Source organism: Ovis canadensis, chromosome 22 (assembly GCF_042477335.2).
Source record: "Ovis canadensis isolate MfBH-ARS-UI-01 breed Bighorn chromosome 22, ARS-UI_OviCan_v2, whole genome shotgun sequence".
Taxonomy (NCBI): Eukaryota; Metazoa; Chordata; class Mammalia; order Artiodactyla; family Bovidae; genus Ovis; species Ovis canadensis.
Window position 1 is genome coordinate 60,725,602 of NC_091266.1, and position 25,028 is coordinate 60,750,629.

Consider the following 25,028-nt stretch of genomic DNA (forward strand, 5'->3'; position numbering starts at 1 on the left):
GGGGTCGCAAAGAGTCGGACAAGATTTTGAGACTAAACAACAAAGAATGGAGGAGGAGCCAGATAAATCTAGCATAGAAAAGATAAGCCAATAAAGGACAGATAAATACACAAACACAATGAACAGTGCTAAGGATTAGTCAGGAGGTTATCTAGAAAAATAAAGCTGGATTCCTACTTCATTTTATACACTAGCAGATGGATCAAATACTTAAATGTGAAAAAAGATCACGAAGCTACTTGAAATAGAAAAACACATTTGTTAATCTTTGGGTAGATAAACCTTTTTAACAACAAAAAGTGGCAAAAAAGGTGATAAAGCAGTTTACGAAAAAGGGAAAAAATGAATGGATTTTAAACCTGTGAAAGGGTCCCCCATCTCATACATAGGAAGAAAGACATGTAGTTTTCGTTTCAACCTATCATATTGGCAAAGATAAGAAACATCTCTCCACACACTGCATTGATGAAGACTTGGGGAGCAGAAATAGGGACGCATCGCTTAGAGGCATTTCTGCCTCGTCTATCAAGTTTCTAAATGCATAAGGCCTTTGATCAGCAATTATCTATCAAGTTTCTAATGCATGTGGCCTTTGATCTGCAATTGTGCTCCCCGAAATTTGTCCCACATCCATTGTCAAACATGGGCTCAAGGTGCCTGGGCAAGAATATGCCTGTTCAAAGTATCAAATGATGAAACCACCCATGTGGCCATCAGTAAAGGACAGGTTAAAAACTTACAGTGTGGTCCTACCATGAAATACTACACAGCCAGTGAAAAGGATTCGGTCGATCTGGAATAACCAAAGTGGGAAGAAGTACCAGGTGTGCTGCCATTTCATTTCAATATTAGGATCCAAGGTTTGAAATAAGAGCGATAGCAAGGTGATGGTTGCTGAAGATGGGGGAGGGGTAGAGAGGCTTCACTGTACCTTTTAATTTCGAGTGTTTGAAAATTTCCGACTTTTCCATAACCTCTCACTCTGCAGAGAGAGACAGGTGAAAAGAGACTTTTCACTATATTCTAAATTACATTTTACAAAAACCTAGTGTTAATGACTGCTTTTGGGAAGTGAGCCTGGTGATAGAGGTGGGAGGGGGATTACTTTCAAATAACCCTTTACAACTGTTGGAATATTTAGCTACAGGCATCCATTGCCATTACAATATAAAGGTAAAGTGTCAGGCATCCGTTTTTTTTTTTCATGTACAATTTGGGTGTTTACAGTAATAGAAGTGAGTGGAAAACAAACATTCCTTGAATACTGTAATCACTTGAATGGCTTCCCTCTGAAGTCATTTCTCTCCAGGGAGATGAAGGTGCTTCCACATCAGATGTGTTTATCTTGTGAGTAGTAGTGCGTGATGTGCTGTGCTGAGTCACTCAGTCATGCCTGACTCTTTGCAGCCCCATGGACTGCAGCCCGCCAGGCTCCTCTGTCCACGGGATTCTCCAGGCAAGAACACTGGAGCGGGTTGCCATTTCCTCCTCCAGGGGACCTTTCCGCCCCAGGGCTCAAACCCATGTCTCTTGCATCTCCTGCCCTGATCGGCGATTCTTTTCCACTAGTGCCACCTGGGAAGCCTCAGTAGATGATATGAAACCCCAAATATTTTAGCTGAAATTCCTGGAAGTTACTGGGTAGGCAGAAGCGAGCAGGAGTCCCAAACCTTGGTAGCTATGATTTAAGAGTCTTATGCTCTAGCTGGGCAGTAGCTCTACTTCGGATTCACCGGATGAAGTGCCTAAGATCTTTTCTCACCTATAGCTCACTGGTCGGGTGGGCCCCGAGGGAGTGTGCGATCCCGTGACAAGGCTTACTATTTACTACTGAGAATTCACCTAGTTCAGGGTGCTTCCTACATGTCTACTGCGTTCACGGTGTGCGCAAGGGCTCAGGTGTGCCTGGAAAGGAATAACAGTCTCCTGCTGCCGGCTATGGGGTCGCACGGAGTCGGACCCGACTGAAACGACTTAGCAGCAGCAGCAGCAGCCTTCTGAAATGGAGCAGGCCAGGTGCCCAGGTAACTCCTGACTGAGGCGGCGGGTGAGTGAGGAGACCCCTGGAAGGACTGCAGGAAGGCTCGGGAGGAGGGGGGTCTTGGGTGGACATCTGGGTAAAAGGATGAAATCTGAGAAGCAGAGAGAAGACACAGAGGACCCTCCCCAGCTTTAGGCTTGCATAATACAGGTTTTTATAATGATCAGTTTTCTTGTATTTCACCTCCCTTCCTTGGGAGTATATCCTGACGCATAGATTTCCTTTTCTCAGTATGTACTGGCATTTCTGACAAGCAAGGGTCTAGATCATCAGGCTTGCAACCTCTGTGAGGGCTGGTTTAAGTATCAGATGCCCACATAGATCAGAATGGTGCAAGTCCTCATTCAAATAAATTCAGATGTGAATTTGTTCTGTGGCAGACAACTCTGTAAGTTTCGGCTCAACCTCAGAGGGACTGGCCAGGACCTCATGGCTCTGAAATCATGGTCTAAATTAGCTTTGCTCCTATTTGTATCCTTTATGAATGAATAGTTATTGCTTATAAGTAACAGCCCATGTTAATTGTTCATCACTCTTTGTGTGGGTTGGGGGAGGGAGGGCTCTTTGGAATAGCTGTCCCCATTTCCCTCTGACACTACTTACATCGAGTCTGACTGCTCTACCATCTTAGAAGAGATGCACAATATCAGGCAGCTTTGTTTTACAAAATACAGTGCGTTGTATGTTCTACAGACACAGATAAGGGGTGGAGGAGAAATGTCAGAAACACTGAACTGAAAATCTCACCTCTACAAACAATGCATGGAGGATTCTTCACATGGAATCTAGAAAGACGGTACTGGTGAACCTATCTGCAGGGCAGGAATGGAGGGCAGACAGAGAGAACAGGTTTATGGAAACGGGCGGTCGGGGGGAGGAAAGAGAGAGTGAGGCGAATGGAGAGGGTAGCACGGAAGCATCTACACTGCCATATGTCAAGTAGATGGCCAGTGGGAATCTGCCACATGACTCAGCGAACTCAACCCGGGGCTCTGCGACCACCTAGAAGGGTGGGAAAGGGTGGGAGGCGGGAGCGAGGTTCAAGAGGGAGGGGACGTATGTACACCTCTGGCTGATTCACGTTGCTGTATGGCAGAAATGAAACCAATGTTGTAAAGCAATTATCCTTCAATTAAAAATACATTAAAAAAAAGATGCCATGAGTATCTGGAATGCAACACAACCGCTGCTATGTTTCTGACCAAGGGCTGGTTCTAAGACCAGTCAAGACAAATGGCTGGAGCATGATACTGTCATAAGCAAAAGTGGAGAGAAATGCAAGCCTCTCCTGTTACTGTATGAGGCTTTGCAGGATGCGAGGTTCCCCCATCCTACCCCATCACAAAAATGGGGAAAATGGATTAAAGATTGCCGAGGCAGCCAGTGATCTAAGACTTGCTCGCCATCACTGTCTTCCTGCTGTTTCTTCCTTCTGCCCCCTCTGTATCCACCCGTCTGTGCAGCCACGTTAAGTCTGCAGCCCTGATGTCCACCTCTGGGGGTCTTGCTATTTGGCCTCATGTTGCCGTGAACTTCCCTGATGGCTCAGAGGGTAAAACATCTGTCTGCAATGCAGGAGCCCCGGGTTCGATCCCTGGGTCAGGAAGATCCTCCCTGGAGAAGGACATGGCAACCCATTCCAGTACTCTTGCCTGGAAAATCCCATGGACAGGTGAGCCTGGTAGGCTACAGTCCATGGGGCCGTGAAGAGTCGGACACAACTGAGCGACTTCACTTTCACTTTGCCGTGTTCCCTCCTCTGTGAAATGGGGTATTGGTGGTGTCTGCCTCCTAGACCCCTCCAGGTGGTTAGAAATGCCTGCAAAGCACTTAGCCTGGGGCCACTAGCCACATAACTGGTGCTCAACACATGCTTGCTGTTTCTTAACAACTCAAAACACAACCGAGACGCTCCTTATCCTAGAACACTTAGGGTAATAACTCAAACAGGCATACACACACATACAACTATAGACCATTCGGTTATAAGACTAAGAATAGGAATTAATCCTGCCTTTGCTGGAATTTCTGCAGCACAGAAACGTGCCAGAAACAGGGTTGGCAGATATTCTCATAAGCCCATCTGCTGTCTCAAGAAAGGACCTGAATTCAGCAAAAATCAATCTAAGAGATAGGTTCAGTTGCTTTTCTTCTTTTTTCCTATTGTTCTAGTAAAGAAGCTAATCTAACTGGAAAAACAACTTTAGCCAGTCAGGTCAGTAGCATTACCCACTGATAAGATTCTACGGAGGAAAACCACTTCCTAACTTTTCCCAGGAAATGTAGGGCTTAAAAAAATAAAACAATCCAAGTAGGGTCACACATCAGCATGTACAGTTCAAATGCTGTTTTATGGAGCAAAAAAACCTTAAAAAAATTACAGATAAGTGCTAAGTGATGCTTTCATGAGGTTTTTACTCGTTTCAAGGATGGCCCATCTGTGGATTGAAGGTGCCACTTATACTCCCATTAGAATCATGGCACACTGCAGTCTGACAGCAGAAAATTGCATTTCGATCTACTTCTTAGCACAGACTTCTCTAGATATAATTCTGTGCGTGGAGAAATCTATTTCTTAGATGTGACATTGAATGTGCTCTTATTTAAACTCTAGATGAGTGAATTAAGCCTATTAGTCATAATAAAGTGCATAAAGGATTTCAGTTTGCTACATCCTAGAAATCTAACGAAACTCCAGAGTTTGCCCCCCAAGCCTGCTCCTTGTCTCAGCGGGGAATGCATTTGGGCGCACGGGGGGTTTGGCAGGTAAGACAATCACCCGTGTTGTCACACCTCCTAGTCTCTCGAACCACACCGGTTTTTTAAAATTCATCTTTAGTGACTTGAGACCCTCTCTTGGGTGATGGTACGACACTCCACCCATGCCCAGAGCTCTCTCAGGTTCCCTGGGTGCCGTCTGTGTCAGGGGGCTGTGCCCACTGCCTCCCACCCTGGGCTCCTCCAGGCTGGATCCTCTCCGGGCAGCTCAGGATTGAGCCTGCAGGGAGCCGTCCTCTCCCCCGTACATGAGCCCCTGGTGTAACCGCGGCCTCTCCCTCATCTGCCAACCAACCTGAGACCCACACCAGGCTGCAGTGGTCTGCGCCCTGCGCTGAGGTTTCAGGATGGAAGGGAATTGGCAGGCAGAAAAGGAAAACATAAAACTCCATGTCAGATGTTACTTCTCCTGGAGTCTCTGGCTCACCCAGGGCCTCTCAGAGCCCCCTTCCCTCGTGGAAATCAAGTCAGTTGACTTTACGGATGATGTCTGGGGTCAGGGCAAAGAATCATTTCATGCTACAAAGCGCAGCTCGTGAGCTCCCAGAAGCAGTCTCATTCTCTGCCTGGGTATCAGAGCTCAAGCTTGCTGCCCGAAGACGCACTTCCAGAATTCTTCTCGGGACACATGCTCGGACGCATGCTCCTCTTTAACATATATTACTTTAACACAATCGTACGGGTGCAAGCTTGTATGTTTTTGAACACTTTTGTAATCCAGAGGAAAAAACCACCTAAAATATCTTAAGATTAACCATCACATCACTGAAGGAGGAAACCGAAGAGGCTCTGTTTGAAAGCAGGACTCCATCTTGGGCCGGACTGTGCACTTTGAGCTATATGCCCAGTATCTATGGAAATAACATACCAACTGGAAAACCAGATCCCAGATGGAAGAGCCCCAGGGCTCATACCTAGACTCTCTGTCCCTAAAAGAATACCGTATTATTTATGTAACCCAATAGAATCATAAAATCTATTATGCTTATTGGGGTATGACCACAGGTATGACCACAGCCCTATTGATAATTGTCCACAGTTAACTACCTAGGCTTAAGGCATGTGAATCACAGGTTAATTTTGATTGTATCTTTCTTTTCCTTTGTTCAGACTAGTTTCAGGGAATTTGGGGAGGTGGGTTTGGGCACGAACACTTAGGGTATATAAGGCTTTCACAAAAACTGGTTGGGGTCCTTGGCTAAGAGGAGACTCTGCCTTGGGCCTGCCGGAGTAATAAAATGCCCTGCAGTATCGGCATCGTCCTTCTGAGTGAGTTTGTTTCCCGGAACGCGTGGCTACAACATCATCAGAAAGCTGCCCCAAACCCTCTGGAGTCCTCCGGTCGCCACTCCTGGAACCTGCCCTGTTTTTCTTTCCTCCTTTTTCTCTTCCAGAGTCTGAGATGAACTCTCTATGCAGTGCTGTCCCTGGGCGCTCTGCAGTGGTCCGTGAGCTGGCAGTGGGCTGGTTTGTCTGACCTCCTCACTGACGTGCCTTGGTGACTTGTGAGCATAACATGCCAGGCAGAGTGGGGCCAGGATTGTGCCAGGCAAAACAACGGTATTCTACCAGGCTCCCTGCCTGTGTGTAGTTGCATGTGACCACACACCCCTGTGTGTGACTTCTTTTTTTTTTTTTTTCCATCATTTTACTAGACTTTTCTCAAGCCCACACTGTGCCTTTCATGCTCAGGCTATGTTTCAGGAGAACTCAGGAGCAGTCAGCTAAAAGCCAGATGAATATACTGAATGCTTTCCATCTCAAAGAGCTGACAGGATGAAAGGGAAATGAAAGTTCGCTTCCTCGATCCAGGCCAAGGAGTTAGTTTGAGAAGCTTGAGTTGCAAGGCTCATTTCCCTGAGAAGGAAATGGTAGCCCAGAAAGGCCCATCTGTGGACAAAAGAGAGTTGATTCAACTGTCCTTGATTTTTAAAGATCACACAGAACACTTGATGGCAAGATGGAGCATTTTCTGTAAAGAACTAACTTACCCTTCGGACGTGAGGTCAACCACTAACGTGGTGTTTATGAAAGTGTTTTCCTTCCGGAAAGTGTAGATGGTAAGCCCGGATGGATGAGGCAGGGCTAGCCACCGAGCGTGTGTCTGTCGCATCCTGGGGGACAGGGCACAGGTAATGCTGAGGTACCAAGGGCCAGTGGGTTCGATCTGTGCCGCCAAACAAGAACCACCTCCCAGAGGCGCCGCACCTGCATGGGATTAATGCCGGTCCCCTCGGCGTGATGAGAAAGTGCAAGCCTAATCCAGATCATATGTCTCGGAAAAGCTCCAGACAGACCCCCGCCTGGAGTGAGAAATGTGGATTTTTCAGTTACTAATGTTTAAAGGGTAACATTTCCTTAGTTTCATAAAACAGAATGAAGCCCTTTTTTGAGGCCTGCTTTAAAGGAAATCTTGAAGGCGTCATCACTTCTGTAGGCACTCACTGCTGGTAGGAAAAAAAGACACCAGCAAGTAAAAATATCCTTTCTTATTAGTGAGAGTCCCAGTGTCACATGGTACACAGGTGAGCTACTTACAGGGAGGCAGGAAAAGCCCCAGGACAAGAGAATCCTTGGAGAAGAGGCTGACGGGTTCTGTGAATTACTGAAATTTGTGTACGAAGTATTGCATATGGGTGCATTCTCAAGGATTCATAGTTTTCATCAGATTCTCGAAAAAATCCATATGCCCAGAGAAGTTTAGAAAGTACTCATCCCTTCCACTAATGCAAATCCAAGACAAGTTCCCAAAATGAATGTAAAAGTACCATCAATGGGCAACAAAATAAACAAGTTACAGGTGGGTCTTGATTGAAATGGGAGAAGACTTTGTAAGCACAAAAGGAATAGGAGGATTCACCAAGGACTAATAAATACCCAAAACTGGAATTTTTACAAAAAAAAAAAAAACAAAAACAAACAAAAAAAAACCCACCCAGCATAAATAAAACTGAAAGGCAAACTAGGGAGATGTTTACAGTAAATTACTGGAAATGGGTAAGGATTCTTAACCTATTAAGAAAATGAACTCGAACAAATAAAAACTCTCAAACAGAGAAAAACAGGCAAAGCGTGGGAATAGACAACTCACAGAACAAATACAGTTAATAGCAGCTGTGTGCTGGAGCTGGCTGCTACCAGCATATACTGGCTGATTCTCTGCTCTTGATTCAGAGACATCACCTCAATAACCTGAAATTAATCACGGTGGAGTTTTTACAGCAGAGAAATCACCTACAAATCAAGGCTTTTTTTTGGACAGTCAATTTACCAGCACACTCTGTTAATAGATATACAAATCACCTACAAATCAAGGCTTTTTTTTGGACAGTCAATTTACCAGCACAATCTGTTAATAGATATACAAAAAGCAGTTCAAGTGTACCAGCAGTCAAAGAAATTCAGAGAGAAATGAGGTCTGGATGAGATGAAATAAGCACACTTCACCCTATTTCCCCTGCAAATCACAACATAAAAGTCTGCAGAAAGTCCATAAAGCAACCGACAGACACTCTGAAAGATGGAGAAAAGTAAATGGACTGGCTAGGGATCTCAGAGGGCTTCCCAGGTGGCTCAGTGATAAAGAACCTGCCTGCCAATGCAGGAGACACAGGAGACGCAGGTTTGATCCCTGGGTCTGGAAGATCTCCTGGAGGACGGCATGGCAACCCACTCCAGTACTCTTGCCTGGAGAATCCCATGGACAGAGGAGCCTGGCGGGCTACAGTCCATGGGGTAACAGTCAGACACGACTTAGTGACTAAACAACAACAGGGACCTCAGAACTCAAGGAACTGCCCAGTAGTGAGTCCTAGGTTTTTTCTGTTTCCTCCTTCTTTATATCTTGGCCTGGGCTCTGGGGGAGGTGTCCCCACCCCCAATCTGAAAATGCAATAGTATCAGACTGAAAAAAAGAAAAGAAAAAAGGCCTGAGGAGAGCCTGTCTTTAGCTAAAAGAACAGAAGCATGAGCCAGTAAGAGATACATTGTGGCCACACCTGACCTAATTCTGCCTCCAGGTGAGACTAGAAAAAAGCCACGCCCTGCTGTCCCCACTGGGTACCACATCCTGGACATGGCCCAGGCCTGTTACCCATCCCTCCCTATAGCAACAGGCCTCATCTCTTCCCCGGAACAAAGCCTGTGGATGGAACTTCCTAGTGGATTTCTTATCACCACAAAGACCAGAAGGAAACAGGGCAACACTTTTCACATCTTGAAAGAAGAAAACAGGCAACCCAGAATTCTATATACGTGGAAAATATTTTCCAGTAATGAAAGCGAAACAGACATTTTCAGGGGAAGGAAAACGAAGAGGATTTTTCACCAGCAGATCTGCTTTAACGGAACAAAAGAAGTCTTTTCAGATGTAAACGAAATGATAACAGCAAGAAACCTGGGGCATCAGAAGTGAAGGAGGAACAGGAGGAGGGACGGCATGAGTAGGTCCTGTAAACCATCCTCCTTAAGCTTAAAAAACGAAGGTGGTTAAAAGCAAAAATGACAACATCTGAAATGGTCTCATTACAGAAAGGAATGATACGGACACTGAAGGCGTCCCTATCACAGAGGGAGAAGAATAAAGGGACGGGGAAGATGGTGAAGCTTTACCTTCCACTTGAAGTGATAAAATATTGATACTAGTAGACTGTGATACATTATGTACATACAATGTAATCTTTAGGGCAGCAGTTTTCAATTAGGGGTGATTGTGTCTCCTAGGAGACATCTGGCCATGTTTAGAGGGATGATTACAGATGCTACTGCCATCTACATTTGGTAGAAACCAAGATGCTGCTAAACATTCTGTGATACACAGGACAGTCTGATACAACAAAGTATCATCCAGTCCAAAATGTCAACAATGCTGAGGCTGAGAAACTCTGCCCTAAGGCAGCCAGACAAAAATGTACAGACAGACAGATGTCATAAACACTACAGATGAATCAATAATGGAATAGGGAAAAATGTTCAGCAAGCCCACAGGAAGTCAGGAAAGAGGGGCATGATAAAAACTTTAAAACGGTAGCCTTCAATTCTATCAGTAATTATATTAAAAGTAAATGGTCTGTACACACCAGTTAAAAGCCCGTGACTGACAGAACGGATGAAAAATACATGCCTCAACTCTATGCTGTTTCTCAGAAACTCATTTCAAGTAAAAAGATGGAAAGACACATTCCTTGCAAGCGCCAATCAAAAAAAAAAAAAAAAAAAACAAAAAAAACCTGAGCAAATATATTAATGTAAAATAAAACAGATTTTAGAACAAAGGCACCAGAACCAAAGAAGGACATTTGTTGCTGTTGTTTAGTTGCTAGGTCATGTCCAATTCTTTCGCGACCCCATGGACTTTAGCTAGCCAGGCTCCTCTGTCCAGGGGATTCTCCAGGCAAGAATACTGGAGTGGGTTGCCAGTTCCTTCTCCAGGGGATCTTCCTAATCCAGGGACTGAACCTAGGTCTCCTGCATCTCCTGCACTGGCAGGTGGATTCTTTACCGCTGAACTACCAGGGAAGCCCCAAATGAAGGATGTTACATGATGATAAAAGGGTCAGTTCACCAAGAAGACACAGCAGTCCAGATTGGTTTGTACCACAAACATCAGAGCTTCAAAACACATGAAGTAAAAACTGATGGCTGAAAAGGGACACATTTATAGCTGGAAACTTCAACATCCCTTTCAGTAATCTATAGAACTACTAGATGGAAAAAGCTATTTTATGTATCAAATGGGCAAAGCTTTGAAATATTAATACTTAATACCAGCAAAGTCATGGTGAGACAGATGCTCTGTACTAGTATGGGAACATAAGTGCATGTCAGTCTTGAAAAATATTTATATATATTCAGAGGCTTAAAATGGTTACACCATTTTCTCACCAGTGATTATATCTTTGTACTTTGCATTCGGTGTTTAATTTTGTCCCCACCTCAAGTTTCCTGTCATACAAACAGAATCTGTTACCGCCAACAGCATAAAAATGAGATTGTACACATGAAGTGTGTTATATACTCTTGCAACTGGTGCACAGAAAGTAAATCAGTGGTAAAGATTTTTGTAAATGCTTTTTGAAGGTGAAAAATGGTAAGAAAGTATGCCCATTACCATTCCCATCTCCCAATGAGTCGACTCTGTGCATCAGGTGGCCAAAATATCAGGTATCTTATTGTATTTACTGTAAATACCTGTTTTATTGGCCAAGCCGAATTATTCACAGGGCCACCTGTCACTCTCCAAAATGTCGTAGTATATAGGTCAAGGGTCCCCAGCCTCTGGGATCTAATGCCTGATGATCTGGGGTGAAGGTGATATGATAAAAACAGAAATACAGCGCACAATAAATGAAATGCCCCTGAGTCACTTGGAAACCGTCCTCCCCACCCCTCAGCCACAGAAAAGCTGTCTTCCATGGAACCAGACTCTGGTGCCAAAAAGGTTGGAGGCTATTGGTATAGATGACAAGTTGAATGGGCACCCTCACTATTCTGAATAGAAGAGATAAAAATAGTCCTAAGAGGACGTCCCCGGCAGTCCAGTGGTTAAGAAACTGCCTGCCGACGCAGGGGACAAAGGTGTGATTCCTGGTCCAAGAAGACTCCGCATGCCTCAGAGCAACCAAGCCTGTGTGTTACAACCACTAAGCCCATGCCCTAGCGCCCATGCTCTGCAATAAGAAGCCGTCACAGCGAGAAGCCTGCACACTGCAGCCAGAGAGAGCCCACGTGTAGCGCCGAAGACCCCGTACAACCAGAAGCAAACAAAAAATATCCCTCAGAAGAGCTAAACTATACTGCACCACAACTATGCCCCCAACACGGTACTACATGCTTTCCGTGGACGGTCTCATTTACCCATCTCAGGGGCTGAATTAACTCTGTTTTATACAGGCGCTGAGAACTTGAGCAACTTGTCCAAGTTCAGACGCTGGTAAGTAGCAGAGTCCGGATTCCAAGCACCTCCATCAGGCTAAGAGCTGAGGGCATACCTGGGCCTGCCTGAGTGCAGGGTTGGCCGGCAGGGGTCTGGCAGGGACGGAGGGCACGCGAGGAGCCTGGTGCAGGGGTGGGAGCCCTCGCTGTGGGGAACTCGGCCGAGGGGCGTCGAGGGCCTTGAGGGGTCTGCTGATGTCCACGTGCTGACATGGTGGCACTCTCCGGGTGTTGTCCTGCGGGGTCAGAGCAAAGAGCCACAGTGAGACCATTACTGGGAATCCCCTGGAGGACACGCAGTGCTAAAGCCTCTGCTAAAGCTGCAGGGGGAAGGGGCTGGAGGAAGGGTGAGAAATCAAGGAGTTACAGGAAAGGGAATCTATCATTATTTACGTAAACGTCAGAATTCTAACAGAAGCACCCTTCTCACCTCCAAATCTGAACCCATGGGGACGGACTTTTTTCTTGTTTTAATTTCTTTCTTGAGTGTAGTTGCTTTTCAATGTTGTGTTAGCTTCTACAGCAAGGTGAGCCAGCTATACGTATACCTCCCCCCGCCACCTTTTTAAAAATTTTCCTTCCTGTTTAGCTCTGGGATCAATTTCTATTTGAATTTTTTAAAATTGGATTAATTAATTAGCAGGTAGGTGCAAGGCACCTCAGGAAGTGCCAACACGTGTTAAGACACAGACCAGAAATTCAGGAAATTCCAAAGGACTTGTGAAAATGAGATGCAGTTCAATGTACACAAGGCTCAGTGAGAACCAAGGAAGGAGGAGCATCGGGGATTCTGGAAGCCAAGGGTGGAGGTTGGGTCTGGGTCCAGAGGAACACTGCCCACATGGTGGCCTTGTGTTTAGTGACAGATGAGATTGGACGCGGTATGAGCCTCACATACCCTGTCCCTCCCTGCCTCCCTCTTTTATTCCTTTCCCTCTAAAAACAGTTTTACTGAGGTTTAATTGACTGTTAGTTGCAGTCAATATTTAAAATGTACATTTGGTAAATTTTGATAGAGGTTCACACCCATGAAACCATCACAAGCAAAACAATGAACATACCCATCGCCGTCATCAGCTATGTCTCATTTCCACTAGCCCTTTGACTTGTGAAGTCCTTCCCTCTCTTTTTCCCAGCAACAATTGATGTAATTTCGGTCATTATAAATTGGTTTGCATTTTCTAGAATTTTATAAAAATGGAATCATTGTTTTTGGTCTGGCTTCTTTCACTCGGCATGATTATTTTGAGATGTATCCAAGATATTGTGTGTATCAATAGTTCATTTTGTCTTATTCTGAACAGCATCCCACTGTGTAAATATAACAAAATGTGTTTACCCTTCTACCTGATTGGTATTTGGGTCATTTCTGGTTTTTGATCCTTCAAAAATAAAGCTGCATCTTTGACTCTCACAAATAAAGCTGCTTTCCCCTCATGTCCATGGTTGGGGGTGGAAAGTGGCAATGCTTATTAGGAATGGCTTCTCTTTGGAACCCAACTCTCTACACTTTTTGGACTGAGGGAGATAAAATAGATTTTCTTTTCTGGTTTTTTTTTTTTTTTTGCTTACTGAACACCTGATAATGATTCAAAAAATCATTTGTCATTTATTGACACAAATAGTTTCCTGCTACAATCTGGACTCTTGCTGAATGAGTTCAATATTCAGGAATTCTTATAGATATATCAGAAACACTTGGTGGGGGAAACTAAATATCAGAGTGAATGCTAGTCAACATTCACCAGGGCAGTAGGAAAGTTAAGAGACAGCAGGGAGTGGGAGGCCCTTTAAGGATCCAGCTCTTTGAAGCTGTGGGTTGGACAGAGCTTCCACAGTTTGTGGTTGGAGCAAAATGGGCCCAACCAAGGGCTCAGGGTAATGTTTCGAAATACCTTGGGAGTAGCTCTTAGAAATACCCTCATTGTGACTCTTGGAAATACCCTCAGTGTGAGCCATAGACACACCCTTAGTGTGACCCTTAGATGCGCCCTCAGCGTGCCCCTTAGACGCACCCTGGGAGTAGCAGGGAGCCACAGAAGCCCCCCTACCCAGTCCGCAGCACCCTCGCACCACAGCAGGGGTCCAGCATCAGGACCGGCAGAGGGCAGGCCCAGTCCCCTCCCCTTCCCCATGGAGTCGGGCCGCCTGGGTGAAGGCGGGGAAATGACCAAGACCACGTTCCTTCTGGGGATGTGGGCTCCGTGGAATCCGGCACCCTGAGCCTCTCCCAGCCCAACCATCACCTCAGGGAGCCTCTGTCGTCCTGAGGGGGCTGACCCAGTGCTTTTCAGGAAGAGTCTCAGGGTCGAGTCCTGCTCAATCTCCTGTTGAAACACCCGCGTCCTCACGTGCTCGCTCACTCACCTCTTGCTTGTTGGAAACTCACCTTAGGTGTGCTGGAAGGTGGCGGCTTCCTCATCGGGCCTTTGCTGAGGTGGGTGAGGTGGGCCTGGCTGGGCTGGGAGCCCCTGGGGGGCCGGGAAGCGCGCACGCACCTGCAAGGCAACCCCAGACACGCTCACTGGGGGGCACTACCATCTCTGCCTGACTCGACTTTCTCTGTGTTTTTCACAGTAACACTCAAAACACAACTCACTTCTTTTAACTCAGTGTGGTAACCATGCAAGAGAAAAGATTTACTCTCTCACAGGACTAAAATATAAATACTGAGTTCTTTCCCCCAGAGCCATTATTCTGTTAAACTAAAGTTCTTGCAATGCATAGAAACACAACTTTGCGACACCTGGGAGACTTTGCAGAAAGCTGGCATTTTAGCAACATCTTGGAATATATTTGGATGAAAAGCTACCCCAGCCGATAAAAATGTTTTAATATCCCATGTCTTATAAAAATTACTAAGGTTAGGGTGGGGAAAACACACCAGTGGAATTCATCAGCACCCTGCTTATTTATGTAATAAGCAGTGAATAGTTTGAGGGGAAAGTGAAAGGGGCAGCTGGTCTGGCAGAAACGTTAAAACACCAAACCAACAGAAAATCTGACCCCTTCTTTGCTAAGAAACACAATGATAAGCAGTTGGTCGACTTTTTCCAAACGCCATTTCTTGAAAAGATGACCCCAACCCAGGGTACCTTAGCTTTTCGATGGTGTTCTTTTTATCTGTAAACAGCAGTCGTATCAACGTCTTCCTTTTGAGGTAAACCACACATCCAGCAGCAAGAAGACAGAGGATGGTGACCAGAATTCCTATCGTTAAACCCTGGTTATCTGAAACAAAGCACATTCGACTCAGAGAACGAGGCAGTTATAGTGAAATATGGGGAGTATGAAATCGTGACATTTATGGCAAAACGAACTTGGAAGGAAAGACCAGAAATGCAGTGAGTAAATCCTTGAATGGTGTACGGATAAATTAGCCTTACTTCAAAGGTCGTGCTTGAGGTGCAATCTGCCTCGCCATCGTTCGTTGCTGACAAGTCTGGAATTTGCTAAAGGGGAATATAATCTGGCAGGTGGGACCACAGCTCTGGCCACGTGGGCCCCCCCAAGCATGCTAACAGCAGGGGAATGGTGGTCAGAGAAAGCAACAGGGAGCTGTCACTAGAACCCCATCAGAACCAAAGTGAAGTGAAGTCAAAGTGTCAGTTGCTCAGCTGTGTCTGACTCTTGCGACCCCATGGGACTGTAGCCCAGCAGGCTCCTCTGTCCATGGAATTCTCCAGGCAAGAATACTGGGGGATGTTCCCAACCTAGGGATCGAATCAGGGTCTCCTGCATTGCAGGCGGATTTTTTTTTTAACCATTAGAGCCACCAGTGTTCCCCAAATCGAAGTCTTCCCAGCCCCAATGACACTCCTTCAATCTCTTTCCTTCTCTCATTCTTGGGGGTTGGAATCTGTTTTACTTTTGTTTTTTGAATTTTTTTAGACCAAGATCTTACTTCTGGTTATCATCAAATTGGAAGGTGAAAAAGAACATGCTGTTTAAATGAAACACCCTTGGATTTCGTTTTGTTGTGTTAGGGACTTAAAACACAGCCTGTGGGGGGCAAACCCCCGTTTCTGGGAGGATGCTATTTACATTCTTGAAGGAAAGATCCCCTTTTCTGTGACTTGATTCCATTTTGTTTAGTATAGAGACTCTAAGATTCCTCAAGGATGCAGAAAGGAAGGGGAAATCAAGCCATTGGGTTGGTTTGACAGCAGCTGTGGCCAAGGGCTGTCTGTGGAGGGCTCTGGGTGCCAGGAGTTGGGGGTTCACCAGGGCTGTGGGTTCCTTGGGAGCGCAGATCTCAGTTCACTGGTCTGTTCTCCCACCAGCTGCCAGGGTCTGTGCCACTTGGTAGGTGTCCCGCAGTCCTTCTGGGCTGCTGCTGATGGCCGTGGCTGCAGCTTCTGTACCCAGGCTCTCCTACCTCCGACCGGGATGTTTGGCTGGTTGGGAACCAGAGAAGCCACTCCCACCCTGGGGTAGAAAGACTTCACACCCTGTTTCTGGACTTTGTCCTCAACTGACAAGTCCTACCAAGGATGTGTCTAAGGAAGACAATCAACATAAGACTGTCTGGATTCACTTGTTCAGTGTAACTGGAAAAGTCTTGCTCTGGTTTCCCGGCTAACATGCGCCTCTTTTGAGGCTGAGCCGGCAGTCTAGGGGCCTCTGGTTAAGGTCCTATTGTGTCTTAACACAGCTCATTAAAAGGTTTCCCTGTCCTTCACCATCTCCCGGAGCTTGCTCAAACTCATGTCCATCGAGTTGATGATGCGCTCCAACCATCTCATCCTCTGTCTTCCTCTTCTCCTCCTGCCTTCAATCTTTCCCAGCATCAGGGTCTTTTCCAATGAGTAAGCTTTTCGCATCAGGTGGCCAAAGTATTGGAGTATAGTTTCTCAGTTCAGTTCAGTCGCTCAGTTGTGTCTGACTCTTTGAGACCCCATGAATCGCAGCACACCAGACCTCCCTGTCCATCACCAATTCCTGGAGTTCACTCAAACTCATATCCATCAAGTCAGTGATGCCATCTAGCCATCTCATCCTCTGTCGTCCCCTTCTCCTCCTGCCCCCAATCAGAGCTTTTTCCAATGAGTCAACTCTTCACATGAGGTGGCCAAAGTACTGGAGTTTCAGGTTTAGCATCATTCCTTCCAAAGAACACCCAGGACTGATCTCCTTTAGAATGGACTGGTTGGATCTCCTTGCAGTCCAAGGGACTCTCAAGAGTCTTCTCCAACACCACAGTTCAAAAGCATCAATTCTTTGGCACTCAGCTTTCTTCACAGTCCAACTCTCACATCCACACATGACCACTGGAAAACCATAGCTTGACTAGACAGACCTTTGTTGGCAAAGTAATGTCTCTGCTTTTTAATATGCTATCTAGGTTGGTCATAACTTTCCTTCCAAGGAGTAAGCGTCTTTTAACTTCATGGCTGCAATCACCATCTGCAGTGATTTTGGAGTTTCTTCAAATCAAACCCCTATGTCTTCAACTGATCAGTTATTAAACACTGACAGGAGCAACTGGCACCTGGCAGATGCTGGAGAGATGCTAGCTTCATGAACTTCTGAGCCCAGGTCACGTGGCTGGCTGCATTTAATAGTAAGACCCATGGTGTGGCCTTCCCTGTGTAACCCTTGGCCAGCTTCTCAAGGCCCCTCTTTTGTAGGTGTTTTGAGGGGAAGAGATTAAACCTCTTTTCTTTTATGAAATGATGGCAACAGTGGATGAGTTTGGCTCTTATTTTCATTTAAAAAATATTCTTACTTCGTACAATGAAGAGTTAGTGATTCAGTGGGTTCACCGTGTTTTAGCAACTCCCAACCCTGAGACCCCCTGGTGTCCACAGCAAAAAGACACTCAGGGCACGTGGCCTGTCTCCCACCATCCTCTCCAAATCCTTGAACATCTGGCTCACTTGAATGTGGATGGAACATTCACATTCTGATGCGGCAGGGTTTCTGATGCATTAAAAATGAAAACCCTGCTGTTTTGAACTCTTTGTGGCCGATTCAAAAATTAAGTTGCAGCTGAGAGGCCAGCCATCAAGGCGTGGACGGCAGTGAGGAACAGGGAGGCTGGGCCAGACCCAGCTTATTATCCCCTGGGATGGACGTGCGCTAAGAGATGAGACCTGGAGGCCCTTTGACCACCTGCTGCAGGGCCAGGCTGAGAGGGCAGGACCCTGGGCACCCTTGGAAACAGCACTGAGACTCGTTCACCTTTCAGTCCAGGGATGACCGGAAGTTCCCTTCCCTTCCTCACGACACGACACCGCCTTCTCTAGATGTGCCTGCTTGGAGGGGCTCTCCTACCCGGCCCTGCAGAGCAGTGTTGTGTCTGTTGTCATGGAAACGCTGGCCAAGCCACAGCTTCAACCCTGCCCATCACTGCAGGACGTATGACTTCCTCCGTCAGCCACTGACTGACTGCCCCTGGGGCTCAGGTGGGTGCCAAGGTGGCAACACAAGTATGTTTGGGCAGTTCCTGCCCACCTCGCCCCTGACTCCCCAGCAGGGCTCATGGTGGGCTCCCTGCACCACTGGACTTGCTGCTTACACTTCAAAGGGGGTGTCACCCTGACTTGCCCCTTCACTGGCTGCCAATCTCTCAGAGAAGACGGCCCTGCACTAGGAGACCACTTATCATCTCTGGGGAGACAAGAACTGATGGTCCCAGCACAGCTGCCCTTGGGGGACTCTACACGGGTAGACCTATGTCTCAATCTTAGCTGTGTGACTGTGAAAGTTATTTAACTTCTCTGAGTCTCAGGTCCTTTGTACATAAAGAAAGAAGAAGAAGAATGCCCACTTTCATAAGGATTCAATTAATGCCTGCAAAATGTGAAGCCTGGTGCCCATAGGGAACAACAGCTCAGCAAAGGTGACGGCTGGGCTGGGCCCAGTCCCTTTATGAAAAGGATGGCATCTTTCTAGTAAGAGCTTTAAAAGGCACTTGACTTCACAACTCTTGGCCTCAGTAAACAAGGCTGGCCTTGATCAAGCAATCTGATCCTCCGGCCACAAGGTGCACATCCGCTTGGCAGTTTGTGGTAGGATGACCTTAACTGAGAAAATGCCACAGGCTGAGTGTGTGCTCAATCGCTCAGACATGTCCGAATCTCTGTGACCCCATGGACTGCAGCCCGCCAGGCTCATCTGTCCATGGGATTCTCCAGGCGAGAATACTGGAGTGGTTGCCATTTCCTTCTCCAGGGGATCTTCCTGACCCAGGGATTAAACCTGCATCTCCTGCATTGGCAAGCGGATTCTTTATCACTAGCGCCAGCTGGGAAGCCTGGAAACCTCAGCCTCTGAGCAAAGCAGAGCAGGGAGTCTCTGCAAAGATCAGGGAAGGATGAGAGAGGGTCTGGAAACAGGGGCCTCAGCCTGCGTCAGGTCACCTGGGCCTGTGGGGTCCCCACTGGGCTTCCAGCTGTGTGCCCACCTGAGGGCTGGTGGGTCTTCTGTCCTGCCTGCAATGGTCCCCTAAGGGCCCAGCTTTCCGTGCCCCTCGGGAGCTCGGCCCACTCCCCGGGACGCGCTGTCACCACTCACCTGCTTGCCGGACAGGGCCGCTGTCCGTGCTCCCTCCGAAGCCGAACCTGTCACAGAAGGGAGGCGCCCAGTGGGGCTCGCAATGGCAGTTCTTCCTGTTGTTGCACACCTTTCGGGCAGCGGGGGACAAAGACACCAAGAGGGTGGCAGGGTTAGGACATGCCTCCAACCTGGGGCAGCGCCAAGTCTCTGAGCCCTAACTGAGCCCCATAGCGAAGCAAAGGCCCTGCGGCAGTGCCCCCAGCGCACGGAGGCAGCCAGACTCTGGACACACCACTGTGAGGATGCACCTGCACCCAGCCCCACACCAGCCAGTGGCTGCAAATATAACAGAATGTGCAGCTGTTACATCAGCAGCTGTTGAGAGAAAGATGGAGACCATCAGGGCTCACTGGCTCCCTCGCACCTCTTTTCTGTCTCAATTTCCAGGTGCCTCCTTTTAGATCCAGGAAACCCTCCCAATCTGGCTGAGATGAGAAGACCTCTCAGTAGTGAGGAAGGGACCCTGCTGCTGGGACATGAAATCCATGCCCTTGGGCATCAAGGGTCTGACAACCCCGGGCAACTTCAGACAGGGTGCTCAGGGAGGCTGGGTGACTCAGGGTCCCACAGCAGTCTGACGGCCAGGCCTCCTGCTCCCCCTGATGCCCACAAGGTACCGCCTCCCCAAAGTCTGCTCTGATTCCTTCAGCAGACACTCTGGAGGGTTGGTCCCAGCTCCTACCCCTGAGTGGTGGACACAGCCAGCAGTGAGCTGTGTCCTGGTGAAATAAGAGGATGATGGCTCTGATCCCACAGGAAAGGGCTGCCCAAGAAGGTGGGAGGGGCGGCTTTGCTCTTGGTGGGCCCTGAGGCTCCACAGAGGGGCCAACACTTGCTCACCCTGTGATCCAGGATGGCTGATGGTGGCTGTTGCCACCTGTGATGACATTCTGCTTGCTACTCGTATGTATTATTGTACACGGATCTGACTGAACTATTACTGGAACCAGTGGAAAATGATTATGAAAACAAGAGGGAATCCTTTCTAGAAAGACAATGAGACTGAATGCTTTGGAAATGCTGGATGACGGGTAAGGCCCTAAAAAGAACTTTGGACAAATTTGGAATGGGAAGAACAACTGAAAAATGATCAGGAAAAGCTGCAGAAGAAAGGGTTCCTCATTCAGGTTGCTCGTGAGTGTCTCAGTTTCCCTTGCACTTAGAGAAGCAAACGACACATCGTGGATGGCGCGCTTTGGGTGGTTCTGTATAAGGAAGTCAGGGTTGAGCTCCCATCCTGCAGGCTTCAGCTCCACGTCAAAATACTGCTGGACGGGGCCAAATACATGCTTTTATGTTTTTAAGGCACATTAAATGTTTGGGGTGTATATCTCATTTGTGATGTTTCCCAGGTTGTGATGAATCAACCATAGTCAACATGAACAAACCCAGATACTTCCAGCAGTCAGGAAACCCTGATAAGTGAGAAAGTACGTTTCTATGAAGCTCACATGAAGCAGAATTAACTGTCACTAGCTTGTCTGGAGAATCCCAGGGATGGGGGAGCCTGGTGGGCTGTCATCTATGGGGTCACACAGAGTCGGACACGACTGAAGTGACTTAGCAGCAGCAGCGGCAGCACCGCCCAGGCTGCCTGAAATCTGAATGTCCTGCTGTTTCCCCAGAGATCCTGTGGCTGGGGCACCACCCCTGGGATTCAGGCACTATCTCCTGCTGTGAACCACAGTCAGGGGCCCTCTGGACGGCTTGTGGCAGAGAGATTATAGCCCTGACAACTGCCACCCCCCACCCCAGAGGGGCTGCTGGTGAGCCTGGCCTTGCTAAGGAAAGGGTAGGGGTCTAGCTGTTACTTGTTCCCAAGTCACGGCAGCTGCTCAGCCCCCAAGCAATGTGGGCCTTTCCTCTCCAATGTGTGGATGGGACGCCAGGGATGTTGGAGGGTCAGGAGTCCAGGGTCCCTGATCCAGCATTGCTACTAACTGGCCACCCAACCTTGGAAGTGTTACTACCCCCACGTGGGTCTGGACTCATTATCAGTCAGATAATGAGGCTGCACTCGATCGTTCCTTCCAGCCATTAGGAAGAAGTCCACGATCCAATGAAGACATGAAAAGCCTGCATTTTATACTGACAGTCAGCTACGCTCACCACCAACAGACCCATCTGAGGTGACGCTGCAGTCCCTCATGGTTACAGCACAAAAGTAATCTTATGCAAACCTCCATAATTCTGTGTTAGAATCATCAGCAAGTGTCTGCAAGCTTTAAAAATAGAATTTGGAGCACCACTTCTGCAGAAAAGGCTTCAGAAAAACAAATGAACCACTGGCATAGCTAATCAAGATTAATATGATTCCATTGGAAATAATTAAGCCCATCAGGAAAAATAAATTAGGTTTTGAACAATTAGAATCCTCCCCTCCCCCAAATCCTCTGAACTGAAACAACAGCCCTCTTTAGTTGAAACCCACTGTATGTGATTTCAAGAACATGTGGTCAGTATGTGCTGTCTTCTTTGTTTTAATTGCTTTTGGAAATATTTCAGTTCAGACACATATTCTGAATGTTGGTTGTGAGAGAGACAGCTCCGTTTGCAACGCTAATGAAAAACTCTTCATAAAGGAAGGTTAGTGTTAAAATTACTTTGAAGATGACAAAGTCCTTTCAAAAAAAAATCCAGAATGTCAATTTAAAAGATAATTACCATGCAATCTGATTTTCTTTGTTAAATAAAAATCCCATTTCTTATGCCATGTAAAGGTCAAAGAAAATGAATGTCTTCAGAAGAAAATACTGAGGAGACACAGCTATATTTTTACAAAGTGATGGATGGCAAAAATCCTTTACAAAGGAATGATTCAGTGCTGAACTTAATTATGGGCTAGCTACATGAAGGCAGTTCACCAACTTACCCCCCTGCCGTGGCACTGCACCGCACACTCGTGCACACCAAAGACACTGACATTCTGACACCGACGATTCAGGCAGATCTGGAGAAGGAGGGAGGCACAGTAAATATCTATGTCCATCTACAAACACACACACGCGCGTCTGTGAATTAAAGAATAGAGGAACGGGAAAAGAAAATGTGCTGCATATGCACAATGGAGCGCTACTCAGCCACGAGAAAGAATGAGACAATGCCATTTGCAGCAGCAACGATGGACCCAGAAATTGTCACACTGAGTGAATCAGCCAGGGAAAGACAAATATCATGCGGTATCACTTATATGTGGAAACTAAAAAAAAAAAAAGGTACAGATGAATTTACCTACCAAACAGAAATAAGGGTCACAGATGTAGAAAACAAACTTCTGGTTACCAGCAGGTAAGGGTTGGGGGGGAGTGACAGCTGGGAGCCTGGGTCTGACATTATACACTGCTATATATAAAAGAAATAACAATAAGGACCTACTATGTGTATCTAGCACAGGGAACTCTACTCAATACTCTGTCATGACCTATATGGGAAAAGAATCTAAAAAAAGGGTGGATATACGTATATGTGTAACTGATTCACTTTGCTATACATCTGAAACTAACCCAACATTGTAACTCCACTACACTCCAAGAAAAATGAAAAAACAAGAAAAGGCAAAACCAATACAGTATTATAAAGTACAATAAAGTAAAAATAAAAAGTTAAAAAAAAAAGAAAAAGAAAAGGCAAAGAAAAACTCCAGGAAGACCATCTTTCAGTGAACGCACATGGCATGATGGTGCTCCCTGCTTTGGACATAGGTTCTGACGTCCACCTCCAAATTCAGCCCATTCCAAGTCTCACATCAGTGTGGACACTATGGGAGTCTTGTATCTTCATGGCATGTTATATGGTTTTGGGCAACTCTGAAATTATGGTAACTGATTTCCTCATGACTTTTGTGTGGAGCTTGCAATAACATCTACATATTTCAGCATTTTTGCCCCCATTTTTTTCTCTACTATTAAAAGATATAGGAGAGAACAGAACAGCCTAGTCCTTCACCGGTGGCAACAGAGACTCAAAGACTCCAGGAACCCAGGATCCGAGAATCTAACAAGGGAAATAGTAAAATATGGGAACTTTCCCCAAATGCTGACTGACAAGCATTATCGTTGATGACATAAACCATCAACAGAAATGCTCAACAGCGGAGAACAGATGCTTGCCTTGTATTTATCAAGCCTCTGCAGAGGCAGTAATTTGCTAAATGATACTGGGTTGGTTGAAAGAATTTAGTCTCATTTCAAAGGTGCATAATATACTCCAGACTCATGGGATCAGGCTCTTTATCTCCTATAGAATGTTACAAATTGGTGGAGTCAAAGGAAGAACAGTTGAATTTTTAGATTACAGAAGCATTTTTAATCAAGTAGGACCTTCCTACGGAGAAGGCAATGGCACCCCACTCCAGTACTCTTGCCTGGGAAATCCCATGGGCGGAGGAGCCTGGTAGGCTGCAGTCCATGGGGTTGCAAAGAGTCAGACACGACTGAGCAACTTCACTTTCACTTTTCACTTTCATGCATTGGAGAAGGAAATGGCAACCCATTCCAGTGTTCTTGCCTGGAGAATCCCAGGGACGGGGGAGCCTGGTGGGCTACCGTCTATGGGGTCGCACAGAGTCGGACACGACTGAAGTGACTTAGCAGCAGCAGCAGGACCTTCCTATGAGACATTGACCATCTGACCCCAGCAGCTTATCTAAGGCAAGATGAATGCCCTGCAAAAGAAGTACTGGTCGAAGCGGCTGTCAGGGCTGGTGGGGTCTTGGCCAAGGGGACTGGCACATTCCTGCTGATGAAAGAAACTGTTTGGGGTTGCAATGAGCACAACAGGACCCCAGTCAGAATCACAGCGGATGGGTGCTGCCCTCCCCCCAACCCACGGGCCAGGCGCAAAGATGGCTTTCAAAGAACCGGGGCTCTGCAGGAAGGAGATCAAAGCACATTTAATTTTGCACATGAAGTGAAAAGCTCACTGATAAATTGAGTCCTTGGAATTTCAGTGTTCAGATGCACCTGGCCTTGGCTGTTCAAATCACCGTTTAAATGGTGTCATTCTAATGTCAAGACTTGAATATAAATGAATGTGTGTGATTAAGGAGATATCCAGAATGTATAATGTGTTTCGCATATCATCCTGTTTCCTTAAGGATAAAGCATTGACGGCATGTGAAGGAAGGGGGTGGGGTGGGGAGGAGGGGACTCCTGCCCTGGGGACCCAGCTGCAGGAGCTGGCTAAGCACCTTTCCTTTCTGCTCTGTGACCTCTGGTTAGTAATGGTTTCATATTCATTTTGAAAATGGGGCCCTAATCAAAGCATCTTCCTTCCTAAAATGTTAATTATTAACTTGAGATCATTCAGTCTGATGAGAAAGTTTAGTGGGAAAAAAAAAAATCAATGTTGCAGAATGTGAAAATCTCAATTTTTTTTTTAATCATTGTGGACTTCATTCCTAACCTCCCTCCCCAAATATCTCAGTCTACCTTTCCCCCTTGTCTCCAAAAAACCTCCTTTGGCTTTAAGCTTATCCCATCTCCTCCCCTCTCCTGTCCCTCTGTGGGGGTCTCTGAAACTACATATGACTTCCCATTCTGTCCAGGTGAGAACAAGTCCCTACTGTGCCAAAAACCCAAACCACATTTCCAAGAACAATATAATACACTGCTGTGTTTCCTTCCAGAGTAATTTCCTGGCTAGAAACTCGCATAACACCCAGAGTGTAGAAAATACTTCTTAACACTGAAGGGCTGAGAAAACAAGCTCGATTTCC

The 25,028-nt window shown here is 46.6% G+C and overlaps 1 protein-coding gene across 2 annotated transcripts in view; it reads right to left on the bottom strand.

The window, feature by feature from the left end:
* ADAM12 (ADAM metallopeptidase domain 12) overlaps positions 1 to 25,028 on the bottom strand; it is a 401,034-nt gene that overhangs the window by 19,100 nt on the left and 356,906 nt on the right. For both annotated transcript variants that reach the window (XM_069566850.1, XM_069566851.1), the window contains exons 17-21: positions 22,185 to 22,262; positions 19,271 to 19,379; positions 14,848 to 14,983; positions 14,142 to 14,250; positions 11,809 to 11,988 (exon numbers count right to left, since the gene is read on the bottom strand). In XM_069566850.1, the coding sequence (XP_069422951.1) occupies positions 11,809 to 11,988; positions 14,142 to 14,250; positions 14,848 to 14,983; positions 19,271 to 19,379; positions 22,185 to 22,262 (612 nt within the window). The remainder of the gene's footprint in view (positions 1 to 11,808; positions 11,989 to 14,141; positions 14,251 to 14,847; positions 14,984 to 19,270; positions 19,380 to 22,184; positions 22,263 to 25,028) is intronic.